The 20,065-nt window shown below is 46.1% G+C and overlaps 3 protein-coding genes across 5 annotated transcripts; all 3 read right to left on the bottom strand.

The window, feature by feature from the left end:
- Positions 1–1,245: 1,245 nt before the first annotated feature.
- On the bottom strand, positions 1,246–4,897 carry fdps (farnesyl diphosphate synthase (farnesyl pyrophosphate synthetase, dimethylallyltranstransferase, geranyltranstransferase)). Of its 2 annotated transcripts, XM_076040961.1 has the most exons (10): positions 4,739–4,897; positions 4,136–4,288; positions 3,908–4,048; positions 3,568–3,648; positions 3,309–3,431; positions 3,125–3,213; positions 2,967–3,039; positions 2,758–2,835; positions 2,115–2,249; positions 1,246–1,905 (listed from the first exon to the last, which is right to left on the bottom strand). In XM_076040961.1, exons 1-10 carry the CDS (start codon positions 4,739–4,741, stop codon positions 1,705–1,707), a joined length of 1,077 nt encoding a protein of 358 aa, XP_075897076.1. In that variant the 5' UTR covers positions 4,742–4,897; the 3' UTR covers positions 1,246–1,704. The 2 variants fall into 2 exon arrangements, with proteins under 2 accessions (XP_075897076.1, XP_075897075.1); XM_076040960.1 differs by lacking the exon at positions 4,739–4,897 and having other exon boundaries at positions 4,136–4,694.
- A 1,534-nt stretch (positions 4,898–6,431) lies between these two features.
- fam189b (family with sequence similarity 189 member B) lies at positions 6,432–12,914 on the bottom strand. Of its 2 annotated transcripts, none has more exons than XM_076040958.1 (14): positions 12,641–12,914; positions 12,423–12,479; positions 11,921–12,028; positions 11,644–11,760; positions 10,693–10,800; positions 10,337–10,497; positions 10,137–10,236; positions 9,977–10,049; positions 9,542–9,842; positions 8,950–9,293; positions 8,832–8,867; positions 8,111–8,292; positions 7,860–8,018; positions 6,432–7,104 (listed from the first exon to the last, which is right to left on the bottom strand). In XM_076040958.1, the coding sequence occupies exons 1-14, from the start codon at positions 12,872–12,874 to the stop codon at positions 6,865–6,867; spliced, it is 2,220 nt and encodes a 739-aa protein (XP_075897073.1). In that variant the 5' UTR covers positions 12,875–12,914; the 3' UTR covers positions 6,432–6,864. The 2 variants fall into 2 exon arrangements, with proteins under 2 accessions (XP_075897073.1, XP_075897074.1); XM_076040959.1 differs by having other exon boundaries at positions 9,983–10,049.
- Positions 12,915–14,608: 1,694 nt separating this feature from the next.
- On the bottom strand, positions 14,609–19,820 carry rab13 (RAB13, member RAS oncogene family). Its single transcript, XM_076040923.1, has 8 exons — positions 19,234–19,820; positions 18,493–18,553; positions 17,689–17,749; positions 17,478–17,555; positions 16,856–16,945; positions 16,479–16,544; positions 16,338–16,388; positions 14,609–16,219 (listed from the first exon to the last, which is right to left on the bottom strand). The coding sequence occupies exons 1-8, from the start codon at positions 19,355–19,357 to the stop codon at positions 16,148–16,150; spliced, it is 603 nt and encodes a 200-aa protein (XP_075897038.1). The 5' UTR covers positions 19,358–19,820; the 3' UTR covers positions 14,609–16,147.
- Between the last annotated feature and the right edge of the window lie 245 nt (positions 19,821–20,065).

The raw sequence follows: 20,065 nt of genomic DNA, 5'->3' as shown, positions 1-20,065 counted from the left end.
GTTTTTTTAATTATAAATTTGCGCACGGAATAATTCGCCGTCAAACGCGCCTCTGCGCGCTCACGCAGGCTCCGCTCGTGAATCGGTTCCATCCCTCAGCCTCGTCTGCGCCCGGTCGTGCATCGGCACGATCGGCCATCGTCAACGACAAGAACAAAAAAATACGAACGCGGACGGTAATGAAGGACACGAAGCAGGACTCGACTCACGGCCACACTGCAGGCGAGAAGACGGCTGAAGGTCTCCATCCCACCGGGGCTTCCTCACATTCCAGTCCGGGTGGATGCGAATCTCTCTCCGTCGGTCACAGCCTCAGCAGCCTCAAGCAGCCTCCAGCAGCAGCATCATCATCATCAGCAGCAGCAGCAGCATTCGTCTTCTCGCGAGAATTCCGCAGCCCCCCCCCCAACCCTCCACCCATCTCACCCACCGCCATCATTTCCAGCATCCAGTCCAACACAGGCCCCAGGCACACCACACCCCTTTTGCGTGTACCTCACCTCCAACCCCCCAACACTTTCATATCTAGTTATCGGCTCATATGCACGTTGAGGTCAGGCGTAGCATTTCATCTGAACTATATCATTATTAAAGGTCCAATCTGTAGCGTTCAAAGGTATACTGACAATAAAGTGAAATGCAAAAACACATAGGATGTATTCTATACTGTTTTAAATCTATATCTAAAGTTATTAAATATTTGAATATACATTTATCAACAACTCCACTGACTGCAATGTTTTGTCAATATGAAAGGCCTGCTGGCACAGCGCTCAATTAAATCAAATGCAACTGTTTTAAGCTGCAGAGACAAAATATTCACCAATAAGAAGTATTTGATTGGGCAGCCATAATGCGCCGCCACATGTCCAGTCTAGGACATGCTCAGGGTGTGGTGATATTAAAGCCACAGTCGGGTTTGTGGTTGTTTGTTTGTGGTGCTTTTCCCACATGGAATTTGCAGATGAGAGAAAAACAATTGAAGGTTTAAGTTGGTTCATGGTAAAATCAGAGATGTTTTGGTGTTTTCTGTTGATTGAAGTACACATTCCAGTCAATGCTTGACTTTTGGCACCTAATGTCACTGAGAACTTTTCTCCAGTAATGTACCTTTGAGATAACAACAATGCAGATTTAATGTCACAAGACACAGATAAATATATGAAATATAGATTATTTATATTAAAATAACAAAACTGCATTTCCTTTTGTCAATAAAGAAGAAAAAACAACAAAATCTTAGACAAGCTGAGCATAATTTATTAGATTCAACAAGATAGGAAAGTACAGACTTGAAAGCAGCACATAAAAATATACATTCTGACCCTCTGTCCTCTGACTAGGTGGAAATAAAACATCTCCTCTTACACTGAAAACCACTGAACTATCTAGAACAATTCTGAATACCTCCAACGCTCCAGTGTGTTTGTACTCATGAGACTCAAAGCAGAAACAATTAAAAATGCTGCACATGATGTGTGTCAAATAAATATGTAGATAACAGGAGCAAGCCTGAAAGATTGTTTGCCATCATTCACAAATATCTACAAATTGTTTACTATAAAAAAAAAACTATCTGCAGGATTTCTACAACGTTTATTTTCCAATGCTGACCCTCTTTAAAACGGAGAGTAATTTATACGCGTGTCATGATAGATTTGACAAAAGTGTCTGGCTGAAAGACATGACGAGCCTCGGCCCCTCTCACTTGTTCCTCTTGTAGATCTTCTTGGCAAAGTTGAGGAAGACAGCGTGGGGAAGGTTTTGGGCGTGCGCCGCAATGAGTTTCTGCAGCCGCTTGTAGCTCTCCTCCTCGTATTGCTGGTACAGTGTTGGCATCTGCAGGGTGTTGTACACTGCTTTGACTTTTTCCACGCTGGCGGCGTCGTGGCGACCGTAACATGCCTGGAGAAAAAAAATAAAACAAAGGTCAGGTCAACGTCAAAGTGACGTCAGTTAAAAATTTCAAAAAGGATCAGAGGATCAGAGCCCACTGTAAACATTTTCATTGCACGGCTCTTTATGAAGTCAAGACCTATGTCTGTGCAGACACACACACTGTATCTGTAGTGCGTTTATCTCCTCCAGAGTCCTGGACCCGTTACTCGTCTCACCTCCAGCTCTGCCCTCTGTTCAGGAGTCATGACTTCCAGCGCCGTCACCACCAGCCAGCTGCATTTGTTATCCTGGATGTCGGTACCGATCTTCCCAGTCACAGCAGGGTCTCCATAGCAGTCCAGGTAGTCGTCCTGAAAGTGAACGCATGGGGGCGATTACCACCAACGGTGAGCAAGGAGAAGATCATTTAACTCCCAGTGAGCATCAAGAGGTGATTACCTGTCAGTGTTGGCGAGTAATCTATTACTAAGTAATCCACTGCTGTAATTAAACCAACTTTTTTAGGATTACTCTGGCAAAACTGGTAAATTCTATCATAATTACTTTATCAAGTAACGATTCCATTACTTTTCTGAAATATTTTGCAAGCTAACAATCCTATCATCCACAAAATGTCTGAAATTTAGAAAAACAACAGAACACAGTGATGTCGCAGATTGATGCTGCAGCCGTGCATGCAACGTCATTGATATGCGACGACGCACCAAAACAAGCAGGGTGGCGACAAAAGAAAAAACAGCAAATGCGTTTGATAGTAATCGATTACTTCTGAAACAAAGTAGTTAAAGAAGTAATCAGATTACTTTTTAAAGGAGTAATCAGATTACTTTTATGGAGTAATCCCAACAACACCGTTACCTGTATTTGAAAGAACTCTCCCATCTCCAGCAAGATGTGTTTGGCGTTGCTGTGTTCCTTCTCACTGTTAATCCCTGCCTGCAAATAATAAAAGGTTCGAAGGTTACGGGAGATGGACTGAGATCGCTTGACTCTGACTCCGCTCTTTAATGCTATTCCGACCAAGTCCGTGTCTTTGTTTAATGCATGTACAGTTCAAACACACTCACAAGGTACATTGCAGAAGCCACTGGTAGGTAGAAAGAGTAATAAGCCGTCTTGTATTTCACAATCGCTTTGTACCTGAAAGAAAGAGGGAATAATTACATCCATGCGTCTCCATCAACAGGGTCTTGCCCGTGCGCTTTTCAGGGTAACATTTCCATACCTCTCCATGCTGAACCTGTTGAGGTCAATCTGACCAGGGGGGGCAGTCATGAGGTCCAGGGCCTGGCCGAGCTCCGTTTGAAAAGATGTCTAACACAAAAAACAAAACAAAACCAGAAGTGCTTTTAGAACCACGCTGGTGTGTTAGTGTGCGTGCCTGTGAAATCAATCGACACCGACGGTACCTCTGTAAAAAGCTCCAGTAAGTGGATGTAGTATGGCTGATCCCGGCAGTGCCTGCGAAGTAGTCTGTAGATCGAACCCTCCAAGAGAAATGAATCATTTATGGCGTCCAGGCCTATTCCATCCTTAAAAAGAAAAAGATGGGTTTCACTTCAGAGGCTGGGGAACGGTGGGGTGGAGATAAATGAATTTGACCATTACACCACAGAAAAAAGGGCACTCTTGGTGGCCATATCGGGCATCAATCATGCATCAGCTCACCTTCTTGTACCAGCAGGGCTGCCCTCTTCGAGTCACAGATGCATCCATGATATCATCTGCTACCAGAAAGAATGCCTGAAGCTGAAAGCAAGAGAAGGACAGTAATGAGACCACTAATGATACAGAGATAATGTGTCCTTACAAAGTTAAAGATGACATAGTACCAGACTTTAGCAAAAGGAATTGACAATAGTATGAAATCCACTCAATTTGAATCCCCCCCCCCCCAAAAAAAAAAAAAAAAAAAAAAACGTGTGTGTGGTGCTTAACTTAGCAATTGATGATCATTTTACTGTTCTGATAAATTAAAACCCATAGATGTAAAAACATGATTTCTAACCAGTTCAATGCACCAGCCGACCAACAGAGCCCGCTGCACCAGGTCCTGTGTGAGCTCATTGGGCGGAAGAAGTTCCCTCAGTGAGCCAATCACAGACAGGCCGCGGTTCCTTTTGCCTCCAGGGGAATTGTACACCAAAACCTGTCAGGGAAATGCGCAGGTATATGGTTAACAGCGGCTCAGCAGCTTTCAGCAGTGACTCGTGCTCCGCAGACGCAGCCCACAAACCTCTCTCAGTCGGCTCAAGGCATCGGCCAGTGCAGGGTCGGCGAAGTCCCTCTCTGTGAGCTCCGCCACCAGCTCCTCAAACTGATCCTCGAACAGCCGAGGGTCTGACAGCAGCGCCTTTTTACTGTGCGCTCCGTTGCAAACGTTGTCTCCCTGGAAGGACGACGTGCAACGTGAATTAGCTGCGTTTTTCAACTTGAGCGGGGCGACGGACAGCCACATGGTCCTGGCGGCTTTGGGGGCGTTTATTAGCCCGCACAGAAGACGTCTCATCCCCTAACAACCGTCCAGATTTCCTCCTAACAGCCTGCTGTCAAACTTATCGAACATTAGCTCAACGACATTTTACTGTTCGAGGTTTATATCTTCTTCCGGTTTCACAAAACTCTGGAGTTATTAACAAAATCCCATTAGTGCGGGATTATGTGAAGTTGCAGTGAAAGGCTAACGTTGTTATTATTAGCGTGCGACTTCCCTCGTCAATGCTGTGAAGCGTTAGCTGACGATAGCTTATACAGTTTTCCAGCATCCAGACAGGTAACAGTGCTAACTCCGGCAAACACAATCTACATATACTTTGCATAAACGTACACATTTACATACCATGATGGTGACTTTCTTTTGTCCTAAAAACTTCCGTAAAGGTTATTAAATTATTTATCAATTGTTTCTTAGTCTTGCCGGCAAACTGAAGCCTCTGAACGTCTCTCAAAACCAGGATGAGCAGGTTGTAGTTTCCTGCCGCTCTGCCTCTCGTTTTATGAGCGCGAAGCCGAACTAAATTTCCCACTATTCCTTGCGGGTGGCGCGTAGGGGCGGGGACTTCCAAGGCTCCATTTGACATTGAGCGTCATGATTTGCGGGGAGTATCGAACCAGGATGGGCTTTCATCGGGTCTGACCAATAGGATTTGAGAATAGGTGGGGTTTAGGTGGAGTGGGGCGATCAGACGCGATTCTAGCTTAAAAAAAAAAAAAAAAAAAAAAGGGTAAATAGTAAATATTTAATGGTTTAAGGAATCAGTGGACTAAAAAAGCAAAGCAAATACATAAATAAATGAAAAAAAGTAAATGCCGCCCGAAATTGATATGCACAAAACATCGACGTGGCTTTTATTTCATGGCAATAATTTATTTCATATTTTCCAAATACATGACTTGCATTGAAAGTTTCGCCATTGACATTGTATTTAAACACTGGAATAGGTGTCATACTTACACTTATTAAGTTTAAACGCTCTATCCTGTTAAGCCTGCAATACAGTTATACATTTCTTTAAATTATTGATGTTTTATGCAATATAGGAGGTAGAAATACAGCTCAGTATCTTGATATTTTTTGTTTATCTCTCTCTCTCTCTCTCTCTGTTGTGTTGTGTGTGTGCCAATGTCCCCTCCCTTTTTTTCTAAGTAGTTACATACATGTGAATACATAAAAAGTGTGCCTTCAATGTAATCCTTCCAATATTTATTACTTGGGGATCACTTCAAAAAGTTTTTTTTTTTCCCAAAGAAGATCATCCTTCACTTTAAAAGTAATCAGATTGTATCAGTGGACTCTCATTCCTTTGAAATTAAACAAATGTCTGTACATTTATTGCAAAAGACTCTTTGTGTCATAAGTCATAGTGCAACGTAAACTGTTCTATCTTACAGGATCACACTGCCTTTGCCAGTGTGGCAACTACACCTGTGCACTTGGTACCACTTCAAACCCTTTATAAAGAATTTAAGATGCAACGCCAGTTGAAGCCATCTGGCAAGAAAAAAAAAGTGAATAAAAAAAATAACACTGCACATATTGCACATATCTTTGTGACCTTTACCTTCATCTACCTATTAACATAAAACATATTTCCAACGGGCTACCATTATATATGTGGGCTACAAGAGGCAAAAAGTAAGAAGCATCATCAGCAAATCATGCAGATAGACATTCTGAAGACATTCTACTTACACAGACGTCATAATCGAATGCACAAGGTCTCTGTTGTATTTAGGAGGCTGTAGCAATAACATGCACCTATGCAAAACAAACCACCGTGTCAAGGGGACGAAAAATGCATTTTAGGGTTCTCACACGTGCCTGTAGCGTGCAGCGTGGTCAATGTCTGAATGCTGGTTCCATTTCCTGAAGGCCAATGCGGGTGGGTGGCAAGTGTGGAGTGGTAAAGTGAAAAAAAAAAAAAAAGATTGTCTTTGTGTTTGTCCTTATGCGAAACACGATACTCAGATCACCCTATGCTGAAATGTGTTTATTTTACACAATGGAAGACAAAATAAGGATGTTTAAAAAAAAAAAAAAATCACTTGACCTGAGCGATCCTTCTGAGATGTGAGCCCAGACTTGAAGAACTGATTCTGGATGAGCTGTGATAGGAAAAGCGGAGGAGATAGGTCTGGTTGCTTCTCTCAGGGAGTTCTGTGTGGGGTGCTGCCCAGTTTGGAAAGGTCAGAAAAAGCAGTGTCCTTTACACTGATGAGAGAAACAGTGTGAGCAATAAATTGATGTAATGTAGGGATAAAGAGCACCAGTGAATAAGGCTTTTTGCACTGTTGGCTCCATTAAGCGGAGAAGAAGAGGGAGCAAGACTCGCACACTTTCACTCCCAGAATCCTTTGCCCCGGCTGCATTAACTTGCCCTCACATCCTCTTTGAAGCCCTGCCGACTCTCGCAATTACTATTTCACTCCTCCTCCACCTCGTCTACCTCCTCCACCACCTCCTCCTCACAGCGCAGACTCAGAGTAGAGAGCTCCCGACGATCCATGAGGAGGATACGGCATCAACAGCCGACACAGCGACGCAGACGAGGAGGAGCTCAGGTCTCCGCAGCTGCGCAGGTGGATGCCCTCCGGCAGCCAGCCGTCCTGGTGCCGGTCGTGGCGGCTGTCGCTGTGCGAGTGGTGGTGGCCGCGGCGGTGAGGGTTGGGGTGTCCTCTGCCGGTGGTCCAGGGGGTCAGCAGTACCTGATTAAATTAGATTAAGATAGAACTTTATTGATCTTTTCAGCCAGAGTCATCTGGGAAATTAAGCATTTTAGTAGTTAAGTCAAGAAAAACAGAAGCAGGATGTATACTTATAAAGCACACTTATAAACATTTATATTTTAAGTATAAGTAACTAGCATTGGGGAGTAACATATATGGTTGTTTCATAATTAAATACAAAATAAAGTTTGTAATCAGTTCCATCAATGGAAAAATGTCAAATTAAATTACAGTTACTTGTGGCATTATTTATGTTTACAATGTTTTACAATGTTTTACAAATTTATTTTAGTAGTATTCTCGGGCACTGACTCGGTGCTGTCCTTTTCTGTTTCCTTCCACAGACTAAAGTTTGATATTACTTGGATGCTTCTGATTGGTTCTCCTGTCAAGTGAGGAATTGCAGCGTCCCCTACCCACTCACCTGCCTGAATTGTCTCACTTTGTTTTGTGCTGCTGAAAGCTTAACACTGTCAGGTCTAAACATTTGATAACATCTATTCAAAAATTTTGAAAAGTCATCAAAATGTACTCAAGTGTAATCGTTTACATTACTTTGATAGAGTAATTGAAATAGTTACACTACTATTACATTTTCAATGGAGCAACTTGTAATTGTAACCAATTACATTTGCAAAGTAATCTTCCCAACACTGTAAATATCAGTCACTATGCACACATTTAAAAACTAGAGTGGAAGAACTACACTGGCTCTGGTTGGATCGCTGTCGTACCTGCTCCAGCGGCAGGTGGTTGGCGGCGGCGGCGGTCGTGGCGCCCTCAGCTCCGCCCCTTCTCTTGGGTCCCTGCCCTGTGCTCCCAGCATGCTCTGAGGAGAGAGACAGGTTGCGCCTGGAGCGCTGCAGGAAGCGTGCCACCAGCCCCCGAGTCCCCTGGGGGATTGAAAAAAAAATAAAAAATAGAAAAAGATTTTGTTCAGTGTTTTGTTCAGAAGTTCAACATAACAGTGTGCTGGTTCAACTACCTTGAGGTCACCCAGTGAACGGTGGCAGTCTTTGGGCAGGTGCATAGGCGAGGTGGGGGCCGGCTTGGAGGGCAGCTGCTGGTGCTGCTCGGCGGCTGCTGATTTCATACCTCCTTTAGTGGGCAGTGCACCAGCAGGGGGCGCCGAGGCGGGTGGGCACTGACACGCCTCAGATGATGGGCCTTCAAGAGATGGAGACATGAAAACATTTTTTTTTTTTTTTTACCAGCATACTATATTGGAAATGGCCTAAGGAGGATAAACATTTTCACTTTTTAAACATCAGCAGCTCTGGGGGAAGGCAAAGCACGAGTCATATAAAAATGAAGATGGCACTGATATTAAATCAAAAGTGTCACTAAGCAGCAACAAACTGACTTTATATAAGTGCACGTCACAAAATAAAGAACGAAAGGTTGAGAAAATGCTGAACAGGAATGATATCTAAATAAGAAGCATTACGAGGAGGAATATTATACTCCTGCGGTGGATTCCAATCTATCGGTGGGTAATTGAATCGCTGCATCATTTGGCTGTTGTGGAAGACTTCCATCCATCACACACGCACACAGGCAGATCCGCACGTCACCCCCGCGTTTCATTTGCCGCGAGCAGGCCTTGATGAATGGCCGCCATTAAGCGTGAATATGTTGGAAAGAATTCCATCATAGAAAGTCACGCCAGGTTTTTCCAGGCTTGACCGCGAGGAGAAGATTCTTACCGATGTCCATCTGTACTTTGTTCCCTCCGGAGTCGACTGGGGGAGAGAAGAGGGAGGTTTAAGCACAGGGCTAAAGTCTGGCAGAAGTTGATCCTCACTCCTTTGCCAACTGCCTCACCCGTATCGGTAGAGGAGCCGAGGCCCGGCTCGCTGTGGGACCTCTGGAGTCTGGGGGGGCCGTCCCTGCTCGCCCCCCGGCCCCTCGGCCCCGCCCTCTCGCTCCTCCCCGCCTTCCTCCGGAAGAACAGCGGCTTGCTCCCCTGGCCGCCACTCTGCCCTTTGCCCGCCGCAGAGGACGCCGAGGCGGCCCCTTGGCGCTGGGGGGTTGAGGGGTGAACCCGGAACTCCGGGATGCGGGGCTGCTGCCGGGCATCAGAAGCTGCCGCTGCCGCCGCTCCTGCTGCCACCTCCAGCTGGGAACAGCTGCCAGATAGCATAGCCTGGCGCCGCAACACTGGGGACCTTCCGCATATAAAAACAATTTGACCAAAATAATTGTTGCTTTAGTTTTGGGTGCAGGATGAAATGTTGGAATTCAACCTGTGAAATGTATGAGTTATGTATAATATATGCACATGCTGTATTATACATGTGCCGTGCTATTCTTAGCAAAAGGATTTCTCTGTTGCGGCCTGATTAATCTGCTGCGGTAAACATTCTGAGGAAGCAGTTTTCCACACGTGCGCGTATGTGTGATAGTTCTCGCTCACCTGTGCGTGCTGGTGGTGGTGGCGGAGCTGGGGGACGAGCAGGAGTTGGACCTCTCCCCCCGGAGGAAGCACCGGGCTCTCGGCCCCCCAGCCAGAGGACTCTCCGGCGTGTGACCTCCGGGGCAACGGTAGCCGAGCAGCTCTGCGCTCTCCCCGACACCGTCTCCCCCCTCGGCGGCGCTCCTGCTGCCCCGGTCCCTCCTCAGGCCCACCTCCATCAGGCAGGAGTCCTCGGAAGGGGACGAGTCATCGGGGATGTCCACGATCTCGGACATGAGCAGAGACCCACTGTCCATGGACACTAAGGAGAGGTGGTTATTTTTGAATTTTTCACGTTACTTATGCTTTCATTCTATTTGAAAAAAAATAAAACACATAAAAAACAATGTCCTCTTTTGTTTTTCTTTGCCTGTAGGAACAGGTGATGTTCCTCACCCTCACCACTGAAAGCAGTAGAAGCCCCTCGCTCTCCGGACAGCTCGTTGCCATGGGGGTCAAAGACTGTCGCCTTGAGTGTAACAAAAAGAAAGAGAGGGGATGATAAATCTGCATTCACGCAAACAGATGCACACAAGTGCAAAAAAAACACACTGACCTGGCTCAAGGCTCTCTGTCCCATCACAGCTTCATAAGGAGGTGGACAGTCGGTGGGGTACAGAGGAATCGGACTCTCCATTGAGCCGTTATAAGTGATACTAGGCGAAGGAACAACATTGTAGTTAGTACAATTCAAATACTCTTAATGTATACTTTTCCTAATATCAATAGTTTTGTCTGGTTGAGTCTTTGCGCTACCTCTGGGCATCTGTCTCAGAGCTGCAGGTGTACTCGGGTGGATAGTAGGGGGGTGGAGGAATGGGCGGGACAAACTCCTCAAAGTCCATGATGTTGGTCAAGAAGGCGTCCTGAGGAGTGGTGCATTCTGGGTTGACTGAGCGAGAGCGGTGAGGGGCCAGCTGGGCAGGATGCAACAGACGGAGCTAATTAGCGGCAGCATTGTGCACAAGGGGCCTTCTTATCAAATATAAATGCAACAGGCCACTGAACGTAGCAGTTTAATTAAGTGGCGGCTTTTCATTGTATGCAGATGTACTGAGCCATACTGGAGGGAAAAAACAAACAAACATGCTGTGTCAGCCAGCAGCACTCACCAGGTGGACCAGGTCCAGGGAGAAGATGTGGATACTGCAAGTCACGGTGGACAGGGTGCAGATGATGGTGGAGAGGATGCTGAGGCCGCATGCACTGAACAGAAGGTCCTGTGGTGGAAAAATTCACCCGGGGAGGGATTATAAACGTGAGCAGAGGAACGGTGCAAATGAGTCACAGTTCAAAGATGATGTCACAGCTTTTCAAGTTCAGTGCCAGAACAGAAACCTGCAATACGTCCTTCTCTGCAAAATACACTTCGCCATTTTTTTTCCGCAACAGTAATATCAATCACATTTGTCAGTAAGTCCACTCTGAATTTCTTCTGCTTGTTATGGAAATCAGTCCTCTGTGATGTCACAGAGGGGACGGATACCTCACTGGTTCCTCTGCCAGATTAACGACAACAACAACAACCATGAGGTGTTTGTGATGACCAATAAGACCATCCATCCATCCATCCATCCATCCAGGGTCACGGGGGTCTGCTGGAGCCTCTCCCAGCTGTCATAGGGTGAAGGCAGGGTGACACCCTGGACAAGTTCCCAGTTCATTGCAGGGCCACAGACACAAACAACCGTTCCCACTCACATACACACCTACGGACAATTTAGAGTTGCCAATTCACCTCAAATGCATAATTTTAGACTGTGGGAGGAAGCCGGCGAACCCCGGAGAGAAGCGACGCAGACACAGGGAGAACATGCAAACACCACACATAAAGCCAATAAGACCAATGTTGAAGAAATAAAGCACCAGTGGAAGCTAAAAACTGTTTTACTATGGGAGGCTTCACTAGAGAGTAGTTTTTTTTGGGGTGAGGGTGCAATCACTTGTGTGTAAAACTGCCTCAACGGAGTCTGGGATGAAAAACACAACAATCATGGTTTAAATATGGGACCCACTGAAATAATAATCCTCACTTGGATCAGCGGTTTAGGAATCGTACCCACCTTCAGCTGATGTCTGACCGAGTGACAGTCGGCGTTGAGGAAGAGGACCAGGGTGGTCACCTCGCTCATGGAGCACGACTGAGTGGGCGCGCAGCACACGCACAGTCCGTTCTCCACCTGGACCACACGCACAGGCGACGACATACAGGATCACCGACAACGTGCACGCAAACACACACACACACATACACACAGAGACAGAGTACAGCGCCTGTCTGGCTGGAAGGGCACTGCAGCACAAGGCAGGAGGCAACACCTGCGCTGAGCTGCCACCTACCTGGCAGGTGAGCATGGACTTGACCATCTGTGCGTTCTGACAGGAGAGCATGGAGCCGGCCAGGCTGAGGATCACACACACGGCCGACAGCAGCATGAACAGCGACACCTGCGGAGGGAGGAAGACAGCCGGCGCTTTGATTTGCTGGCAGTGGTTGTCAATCGTAGCCGCAGACTGTGGCAGGTGACGCCTCTGTGGCAGGGGGGCGGGACTATGAGGGCATGGGTATGTGTAATGCCAACTACAGCGTACCAACAGTTTGCCAGCCAGCCAGATTTATGGGAATATTTTGAATGAAAAAGAAAAAATACAAAAGAAAACAGATGATTTAACATATTCACATTTGGATTAGATTTGTTACTACAGTACATACGAGCACAAAATCTGACTTATGAGTACAAAACATATGAAAAATGACACCATCATGTTCCAATGTTTTGTGGACACATGCAAAGTGACTCTTAAAAATTCCATTTTCATCAGAGAAAAAAAAAGTACACACCACCAACGTCAGAGGTCTCCTCCACGAGATGATCCCCACGATCCCTGATGCCACCACCTGCAACCAGAGACCATCATCACCATCATCATCATCGTCATCATCATCATCATCATCATCATCATCATCATCATCATCATCACAAAACAAGCCTCCTCAAGGTCTGTGCCATTAAAAAATAACACTGACTCCATAATAATAATCATGATGACATGACTTACGAAGAATCCGGCCCAGAACGGACAGGACTGCCTGACCCGCGCCGAGGAGGTGAAGGCCATGCTGGTGAAGGAGAAGGCCAGGACCATGGCGCCCAGACACAGGTGACACAGGCCCAGGTAGAGGAGGAGCCTGGCACCGCCGGGCCCGCGGCCAGACATCCCCCTGCGGCTGTCCGACCAGCCACGGGACCCCGAGGCCGAGGCCACGCTGCTGGAGTCGGACGGTGCTGGCATGGTGCGTGTTTGTGTGTGTGTGTGTGTGTGTATGTATGTGTGTGTGTGTCCAACAGTGAAGAGGGAGGTGGTTTCACACACACTGCAGCCTCATCCAACAACAGCCAAGCTGTGTGGGCACAGAGGGGAGATCTATCCGCTCTGGAGCTAGGCCCCCCAGGTGAGTCCGAGCACTATGTCAGCACAAAGCTGAGAGGAAAGCAGCGACAGAAAAAAAAACAAAACCCCAACCTCATCCCACCTGACGTCTAAACACACCTTGCTGCACTTATTACATGCAAATCATCGCAGCAGCACATTAGCATCTAGACCACCGTCTCCTCTAACCAAACCACAAGCGGCTGTTAAACTGTGTCGCCCCCCAGCCTCCCCTCCTGCCGCTGCCGGTTTCATCCTCCCTCCAGCCAGTGGCATTGCGGTAAGTGAAGATCCTGAGCAGGCCGCAGCTGTCAGAGCATCCCGGGGAAGGCAGCAGCATCAGAGGAAGGCAGCAGCAGCAGCAGCAGTAGCAGCAGTAGTAGTAGCAGCGGCGGCGGCTCCAGCTCCTCCTTCTACCCTCAGCCTCGGCATCGCCGCGAACGTGCACTCCGGCGACGGATAATGGTCTCTGTCGGTGGGGGAGAAGACAGGACAAGGAGGGGAGGGTGGAGGTAAGATCAGACGCGCCAAGATCACGTCGGTGCGCGCGAGGAGCGCCGCTCATTTACCTCGTCACGAGCGAGAGATGCGAATCCCTCCGCCGATATTTACCGATGTGTTGCCTTCTCTTCTCTTCTCTTCTCTCCCCCCCACAACAACCGGACCCAAAATAGCCGCTCTTCAATCGCTCAACACCTCGGGTGGTTCTTGCGGTGGTCCCACTCACGCGCCCACAAGAACACCCCCTCCAACCCCCACCACCGCCCGTTCCCTTCCCTCCCCGCAGTCACGCGGGCATCCCGTTCGGGTCCGTGTGTGCGCTTTTGCGCGTGTGCGTACCCCGGACGTGCACTTCTCCGCCTCCTAAACGCGGGCTGGGGGGGGGGGGGGGGACCTACCTGCGTCCCGGATCACATGCTCGGATGAGCCGATCGGTCCCCGTGTCTCCTCCTCCTGCTGCTGCTGCCGTCCTCCACCGTCTCCAGCTCCGCGGCGGGGGGACGGACGGATCGTGTTTGCAAACCGAACCCCCCACCACCACCACCTCCTCCTCCTCCTCCTCCTCCTCCTGCGTTTGCGTGATGACAAGGCACGCAGCGCAACGTGCGGCCAACTCGAAGATGCAGCAGAGCGCGCGCGCCGTGGTCCTGATGCTGGAGGAGGGGGGTGGGGGGTGGTGAGGGGTAGTGGGGGCGGTTGCCCGGCGACAGGCCGCATTTCCCGCTGCTGCAGAAGCAACCAGAGCGGTGAAAACCAAGCGGCGCCCATTGGAGAGTAGAGAGGAAATGGCATTTAACAAGGACCGGAAACCACTAAAGTGGGCAGGGTACTGCATGCCGGGTCCTTTTAATGGGCAGACATTATATTTGTTTATTTCTAGTTATTACTTGCACTTTAATATGTAATGACGATTAACAAGATAACGAAAACAGTTAGGCTCTTTTCTCTTCTAATATCCCCCCATCACTCTAATTTCCATTCCGAGAGTCTTTAGAGAAGATGTTTTTTTTGGCCATAAAGTAATCACAACACCTTACAAGAAACTATAGCCAACATCTAAATGTGTAAATATAAGAATCACTACAACACAGTGGCACAGAATGTCACACGCAGAGTGTTTTATTCTGCAAGCTCCGAGCGTCGGCGCCCTTGTAAAAAGCCATAGAATGTGAGACAGGAGTAGACACAGCAAGGAAAACTGTAACTGATAAATCTCTTTATTATTATTATTATTATTATTTTTTTTACCAAAAGCATCGAGCATTCGTGTTTTCCCTTTCCCCCAGCATGTCAGGGTCGCAGGCAGTCCCACCATAGTCCAATACATCCAAAACAAGAGGAACTCACACTTTCTGATGCTTCCCTCCATCTTCTTTCACTTGCATTGTCCATTATAAAAAATTCTGTCCGTTAGAATCTCATATTGCACTTATCTCTATTCCACCACAAATTTCTGTTCATTCGTCTGACTTAGACGCATGCAACTCACCAGCACTGGTTTCAGACTTAACATACAGCCAACATCATGCAATCATCACTTATATATTTTCTTTCTTTTTAAAAAGTACTTTTTAGCTTTTCCTTTAGTCACATTCCATACTTCAGATGTTTCATGTGCTTGGAAAAAATGTCTATTGAAATTCTTAAATTCAGTGTAAAAAAAACAAACTTTGGCAAACTGTTTCTCCAAACTTGTGTTAGTAAAACAAATAAAAAGGCATCGTTTGATTTTGTTTCAAATGTAAAACAGCAGAAACAGGAAGCCACTGATGTTCAATCATAATGGAAATCCTATACGGACATATTCAGCATTTGATAATTGAAACAACAGTCGACATAGCACAACACAACAGTTGACATGAGTTTTTTCTTTTTAAACTCCTAAAAATCATAAAATGATTCTGCCAAAGGGAAGAACTTCCCCCTACCTGTATTAATGAGGTGTGAATTAACAATGGTTTAAATGTGTGCGCATTGGGTGCCTTAAAGAGTGCATTATAAATCCAATCCATTATAACGATTGCGATTTTCAGAAGAAAGTGTTGCTGATTACAGATCTAGAGTGCCTGGAATGCTGCCATCTGTTGGCCTCGTTACGACAGTACCTCGAAGGACACCCTGCATCTCATCCAGTCGTGACTGTTGGAAACATAACTGAGCCTCTCAAGAGACACTTTTTTTTTTGGTTTGCCCATTTGAAAAACTAGCGTGGCAAAACAACAAATTACTGAAAGGCAACCTTAGTAACGGGTTAAAAAAAACAAACTTTTGATTGTGCACATGAGGAACAACAGTGAGATAATGAGTCGGGGAATAGAGGAAACAGAGATCAACATTTTACCTGCGCACAAGGGGAACTGCCCGGGTGAAGCAGATGTAGCAAAAGTAAAAAAAACAAACAAAAAAAAACAAAAAAAAACAACAGGAGTGAATGTGAAAAGATTTTCAGCTCAAAAGAGAAATCTGTGAACGACTTGTCTGGCACTTTTGTAGAGAAAAGCTTCAAACGCGACCCTATTATGTGGTTGGATGGGGGACAAATCTTTGCTTAGCTGTGTTTTTACCCAGTTAATACTGAAGATGTGTTCTTGTTGTTTTTGTTTTCTTCTCTGTGTGTATGGACCAGGGTGCGCTCTACAGAAGGACACATTTGGAAGACTTCTTCTCTTCGCTGCTGGTTATTTTCACCTCTCGCCCTGTGGAGGCCTGGCAGACAAGACGATGCAGACGGCGACATAACATTAAAGACAAACCAGTAAAACAATAAAACGTTTTTTTTTGTTTTAGGAGGAACACACAGAGAAGACTGATCGTTTCAACTTACCGGTTTCTTGCTGGACTTGTGAAGTATGTCGAGGGCCAGAGACAGAAAAGACTAGAGGATGAGTAGAAGATTAAACCGGTGAGATGAAATGACGCTAACCTGAAGGCCATAACTCAGCTCAACCGTGTCATTCCAGCTCACCTCCTCTACATTGATGCTGGACTTTGCACTGGTCTCAAAGAACCTGATGCCGTGGTCCTTTGCCAGCTGCAACGAGAGCACTTTTGGTTACGGGGAGCCAGGACGCGGGTGATAAACACTTCCTGCTTCTTATCAGTGGCCAATGTGAAATATTTCTTCTGCAGCCCTTCCTCAAACAGCCACACCCCTGTCTGTTTCCTCAGGGTCACAGAGGGACATTTGCCGATCACTGCGCGATGGCTAAGCAGATCCGACCTCCACCTGCTACTGTAACACTGACGTCACTTCATCGTCTAAATCAAGCAGTGCGAACGCACGTACGAATTACTTATGTTGAAACTTAGAATTTTTAAAAAATACTAAAAACAGTCTCTTACCTTTTCCCCCACTTCCTTGGAGACCTTGCGCTTTGCCTCAATATCGCACTTGTTACCAAGCAACATGCGACTGACCCCGGCTGATGCATTCTGGGAGGAAATGTAAGCAGTCCATTACAGTTTTTCTCAATTGTTTAAACACAAATCCTGCTACTTGAGACACAAAGACCACGATTGAGGAAAACTGTATTTGGGAACTGCTTGGTGTTTGTCAGGACCAACTGTACAAGCCATATTTACAATGAGATCAAAAGGGAAAGAGATGTTTGTTTATCTCAAGTCTAACCGGTACAGTAATATGAAACTGCTATGAGAGATGGATACTATACAGACAAGCCGTTCAGGATGTAGTAACTTAGTAAGTACACTTTAGATATTTTGCTTCGATGTTGGCGGCTTCAATGATTTTAATTAATATTTCTTACATCTGGGATGTCAGCGATTCTAGAAACTAGACTTGGTATTTCCTGGAAGTTTATGCACAAAAAAAATCTTTCGATATTAAATTTGGTGAATTGTTAATGCAACTGAACATTTCCCTGAATCTGCTTTAATGCAAAGTGAGACTTTGTAATTGTGCTTTAAGACTCATTCTGGCGGCTGATCTGAGAGAAGCCCCCACCTCTTTTATGCTCTTCATCCAGTTCTGGATGTTTTCGAAGGACTTCTCGTCTGTGATGTCGTACACCAGGATGATGCCCTGACGCCGAGCGCAGATGGGGACAAGGAGACAGGACGTTATGACTCAGTCAAAGGCTCAGAATGAGCACAAAGAGACAGTGATGCCAAGCCGATTATCCAGTCTGCTTGTTCCGTCGGCTTCCTGTGCTCACCATGGCTCCTCTGTAGTACGCTGTTGTGATGGTCTTAAACCTCTCCTGCCCCGCTGTGTCCCTGCACAAAGCACATGTGTTAAAATAAGACGTTGCTTTAGTCTTAGTCACCCGCAAATGTCGTCAGAGGATGGATGCAGCACTGGTGACCTTTGCACAGCCCATATTATTAAAATAATCAGAAGATTTCGGAAAAGTAATGAAATCTTTACTTGATAAATTAAGTATGATATAATTACCAGCTTTGCCACGGTAACTTAGTTACATTACTCTGTTACTTAAAAAGTTGTTTCATTACAGTAGTGGATTACTTAGTAATACATTAGTCCCCAACACTGTTGGAGAAGCAGCAATGTACTTTCCTATTACTGAGGTCTGGGCCGGTGACCAGTTTCAAGGTACATGACCATTGGAAATCCTGTTTCTGTGGCATGAGGTGGCATTCATTTTGCAGTCAAGTAGAAGGACAAAAACTTGCAAAGAATATTTTGGTGAAAGTAGAAACACTGATTCCACTTTTGACAAGAAATACTGTTTGATCAAAAATAAATAATATAAATTTCACACAATGATTCAATCATCCTTGAAGCAAAGTATTTAATTTCAACGCAGGCAATATGGATTGGTGACACTGGAGAATGTACTAAGTGTGCATCAGGGATGGTACAGTGTCATCGTGATTTGGAGATCAAGGAGGAGATTCCTCTTTCAACACAGCAAAATGCGGGTGGCTCAGAAACATTTGCTCCCGTAACTAAACTCGGAAACGAAATCAGAGAGACGGAGCAACTGTCACCCACTGACCAGACTTGGAGTTTCACTTTCTTTCCATCCACTTCAATGGTTTTCACTTTAAAGTCGATGCCTGTGAGGCAGCAGAGAAGAGGGGAGGGGAAAGGATGTAGAGAAGAATGCAGATAATGAGTTAAATGCCTCACATAGGAACAAAAAAAAACAAAAAAAAAACACGCCCACCTACATAATGGAGATATATAGGTCGCTCTCACACACAAGGGTGGGGACTCGTGCCTGCATCAAACCCCATGGTGCACTCACATCCACGTGTATGAAGACATTACCGAGGCCTGCTAAACTGTTTGGGGTTTTTAATCACAAGTTGGTGGACAGGCTCGCAGACAGATGAGAGGGGCAAGGCGAAAAAACTAAACACAAGTGTGCATGCCACAGGCCCAGCCATTCCCCTGGGAACACAGAGATGGTAGAGGAGATAGGAATGAGGCTGGGAGGAGTGAGGAATGAGATGTAAAGGGAGGAAAAAGAGAGGGTGAGTGGGGGTGGAGGTGATGGTTTGGAGAGAGACATTATCAAGGAATACAAGGCAAGAAAAACAGAAAGTAGCAGAGTATAAAATAAATGATATGTCAGGCCAGTCGAGGCATGCAGCGGTTCCAAAAAAACCAGTTTGGGCACTGCTGGGCATCAAATCATTTGAGGAAGGAGGAAAACGTCAACATTCAGCAAACATTGGTCAGAGGCCAAGCCAGAAGTTTCACAAGGATAGAAATTTTACCCAAGGCGACATACCGATGGTGGAGATGTACGTGGAGTTGAAGTTGTCTTCGGCGAAACGAATAATCAGACAAGTTTTGCCCACTCCGCTGTCCCCGATGAGTAACAGTTTGTAAAGGAAATCATACTTTTTCGCCATGATTGGAAAGTTCACTCTTCGAAAGTGACGGTAAAAGCACAACTTCAGCGTGGGGGTTGTCTCTCGTAAAAACAAAACCAACACTTCTCGCTCTCCACGCTTTTGGGAAAGAAGTTGACGGCAAAAAATAGGGTTGCACCGTGTGACGAATGGATCCCTTTCCCCCCTCTTGTCACCGGTAAATTCCGATCCCCCTCAGTGCCTCTGTTTGGACTGCCCTGGTTAAAGAAATATACTCCATCCAAAGTTAGTCAAACTGACGAATGCATCTCCACCACGCTGTGTATTTGAGAGTCATGGTTTTTCCCCACTTCAGGAAATAGTCGAAATCACTCTTCAGAGGAGCACCAGGTAGCACCGTGTTTGTTTTTCTTCTGCGCCGACAAAAAAAAGCCCATCGGCGGTCGTCGGCCCAGGACCAGGATCCGTCCAAAGGCTACGTAGTGTAGGGAAAGTGGGAGGGAGTTCTTCGTAACAGCACAACCCTGCAGTCAAAGCACCCATGTTGGACACAAGATGGTGCTATTTGATCACAAAGTTCCATTTATGGCTGGCAGATATTAAAGTGATTCGGGCAGAAGCGTCTTCGTACAGAAAAAAAACATTCTTACTTTAGGGAGAAAACAAAGAACACATTCTCTATTCTACTTATCATGTTGACACGTGAAAAAACAAACAAACAAACAAAAAAACTTTTAAGACTTTCCT

This window comes from Nelusetta ayraudi, unplaced genomic scaffold (assembly GCF_046127955.1).
Source record: "Nelusetta ayraudi isolate G7.1 ecotype Tasmania unplaced genomic scaffold, CSIRO-AGI_Nayr_v1 ptg000063l, whole genome shotgun sequence".
NCBI classification, from domain to species: domain Eukaryota; kingdom Metazoa; phylum Chordata; class Actinopteri; order Tetraodontiformes; family Monacanthidae; genus Nelusetta; species Nelusetta ayraudi.
Note: the sequence above shows the minus strand (reverse complement) of the source record. Positions and strands in the feature narration are given on the sequence as shown.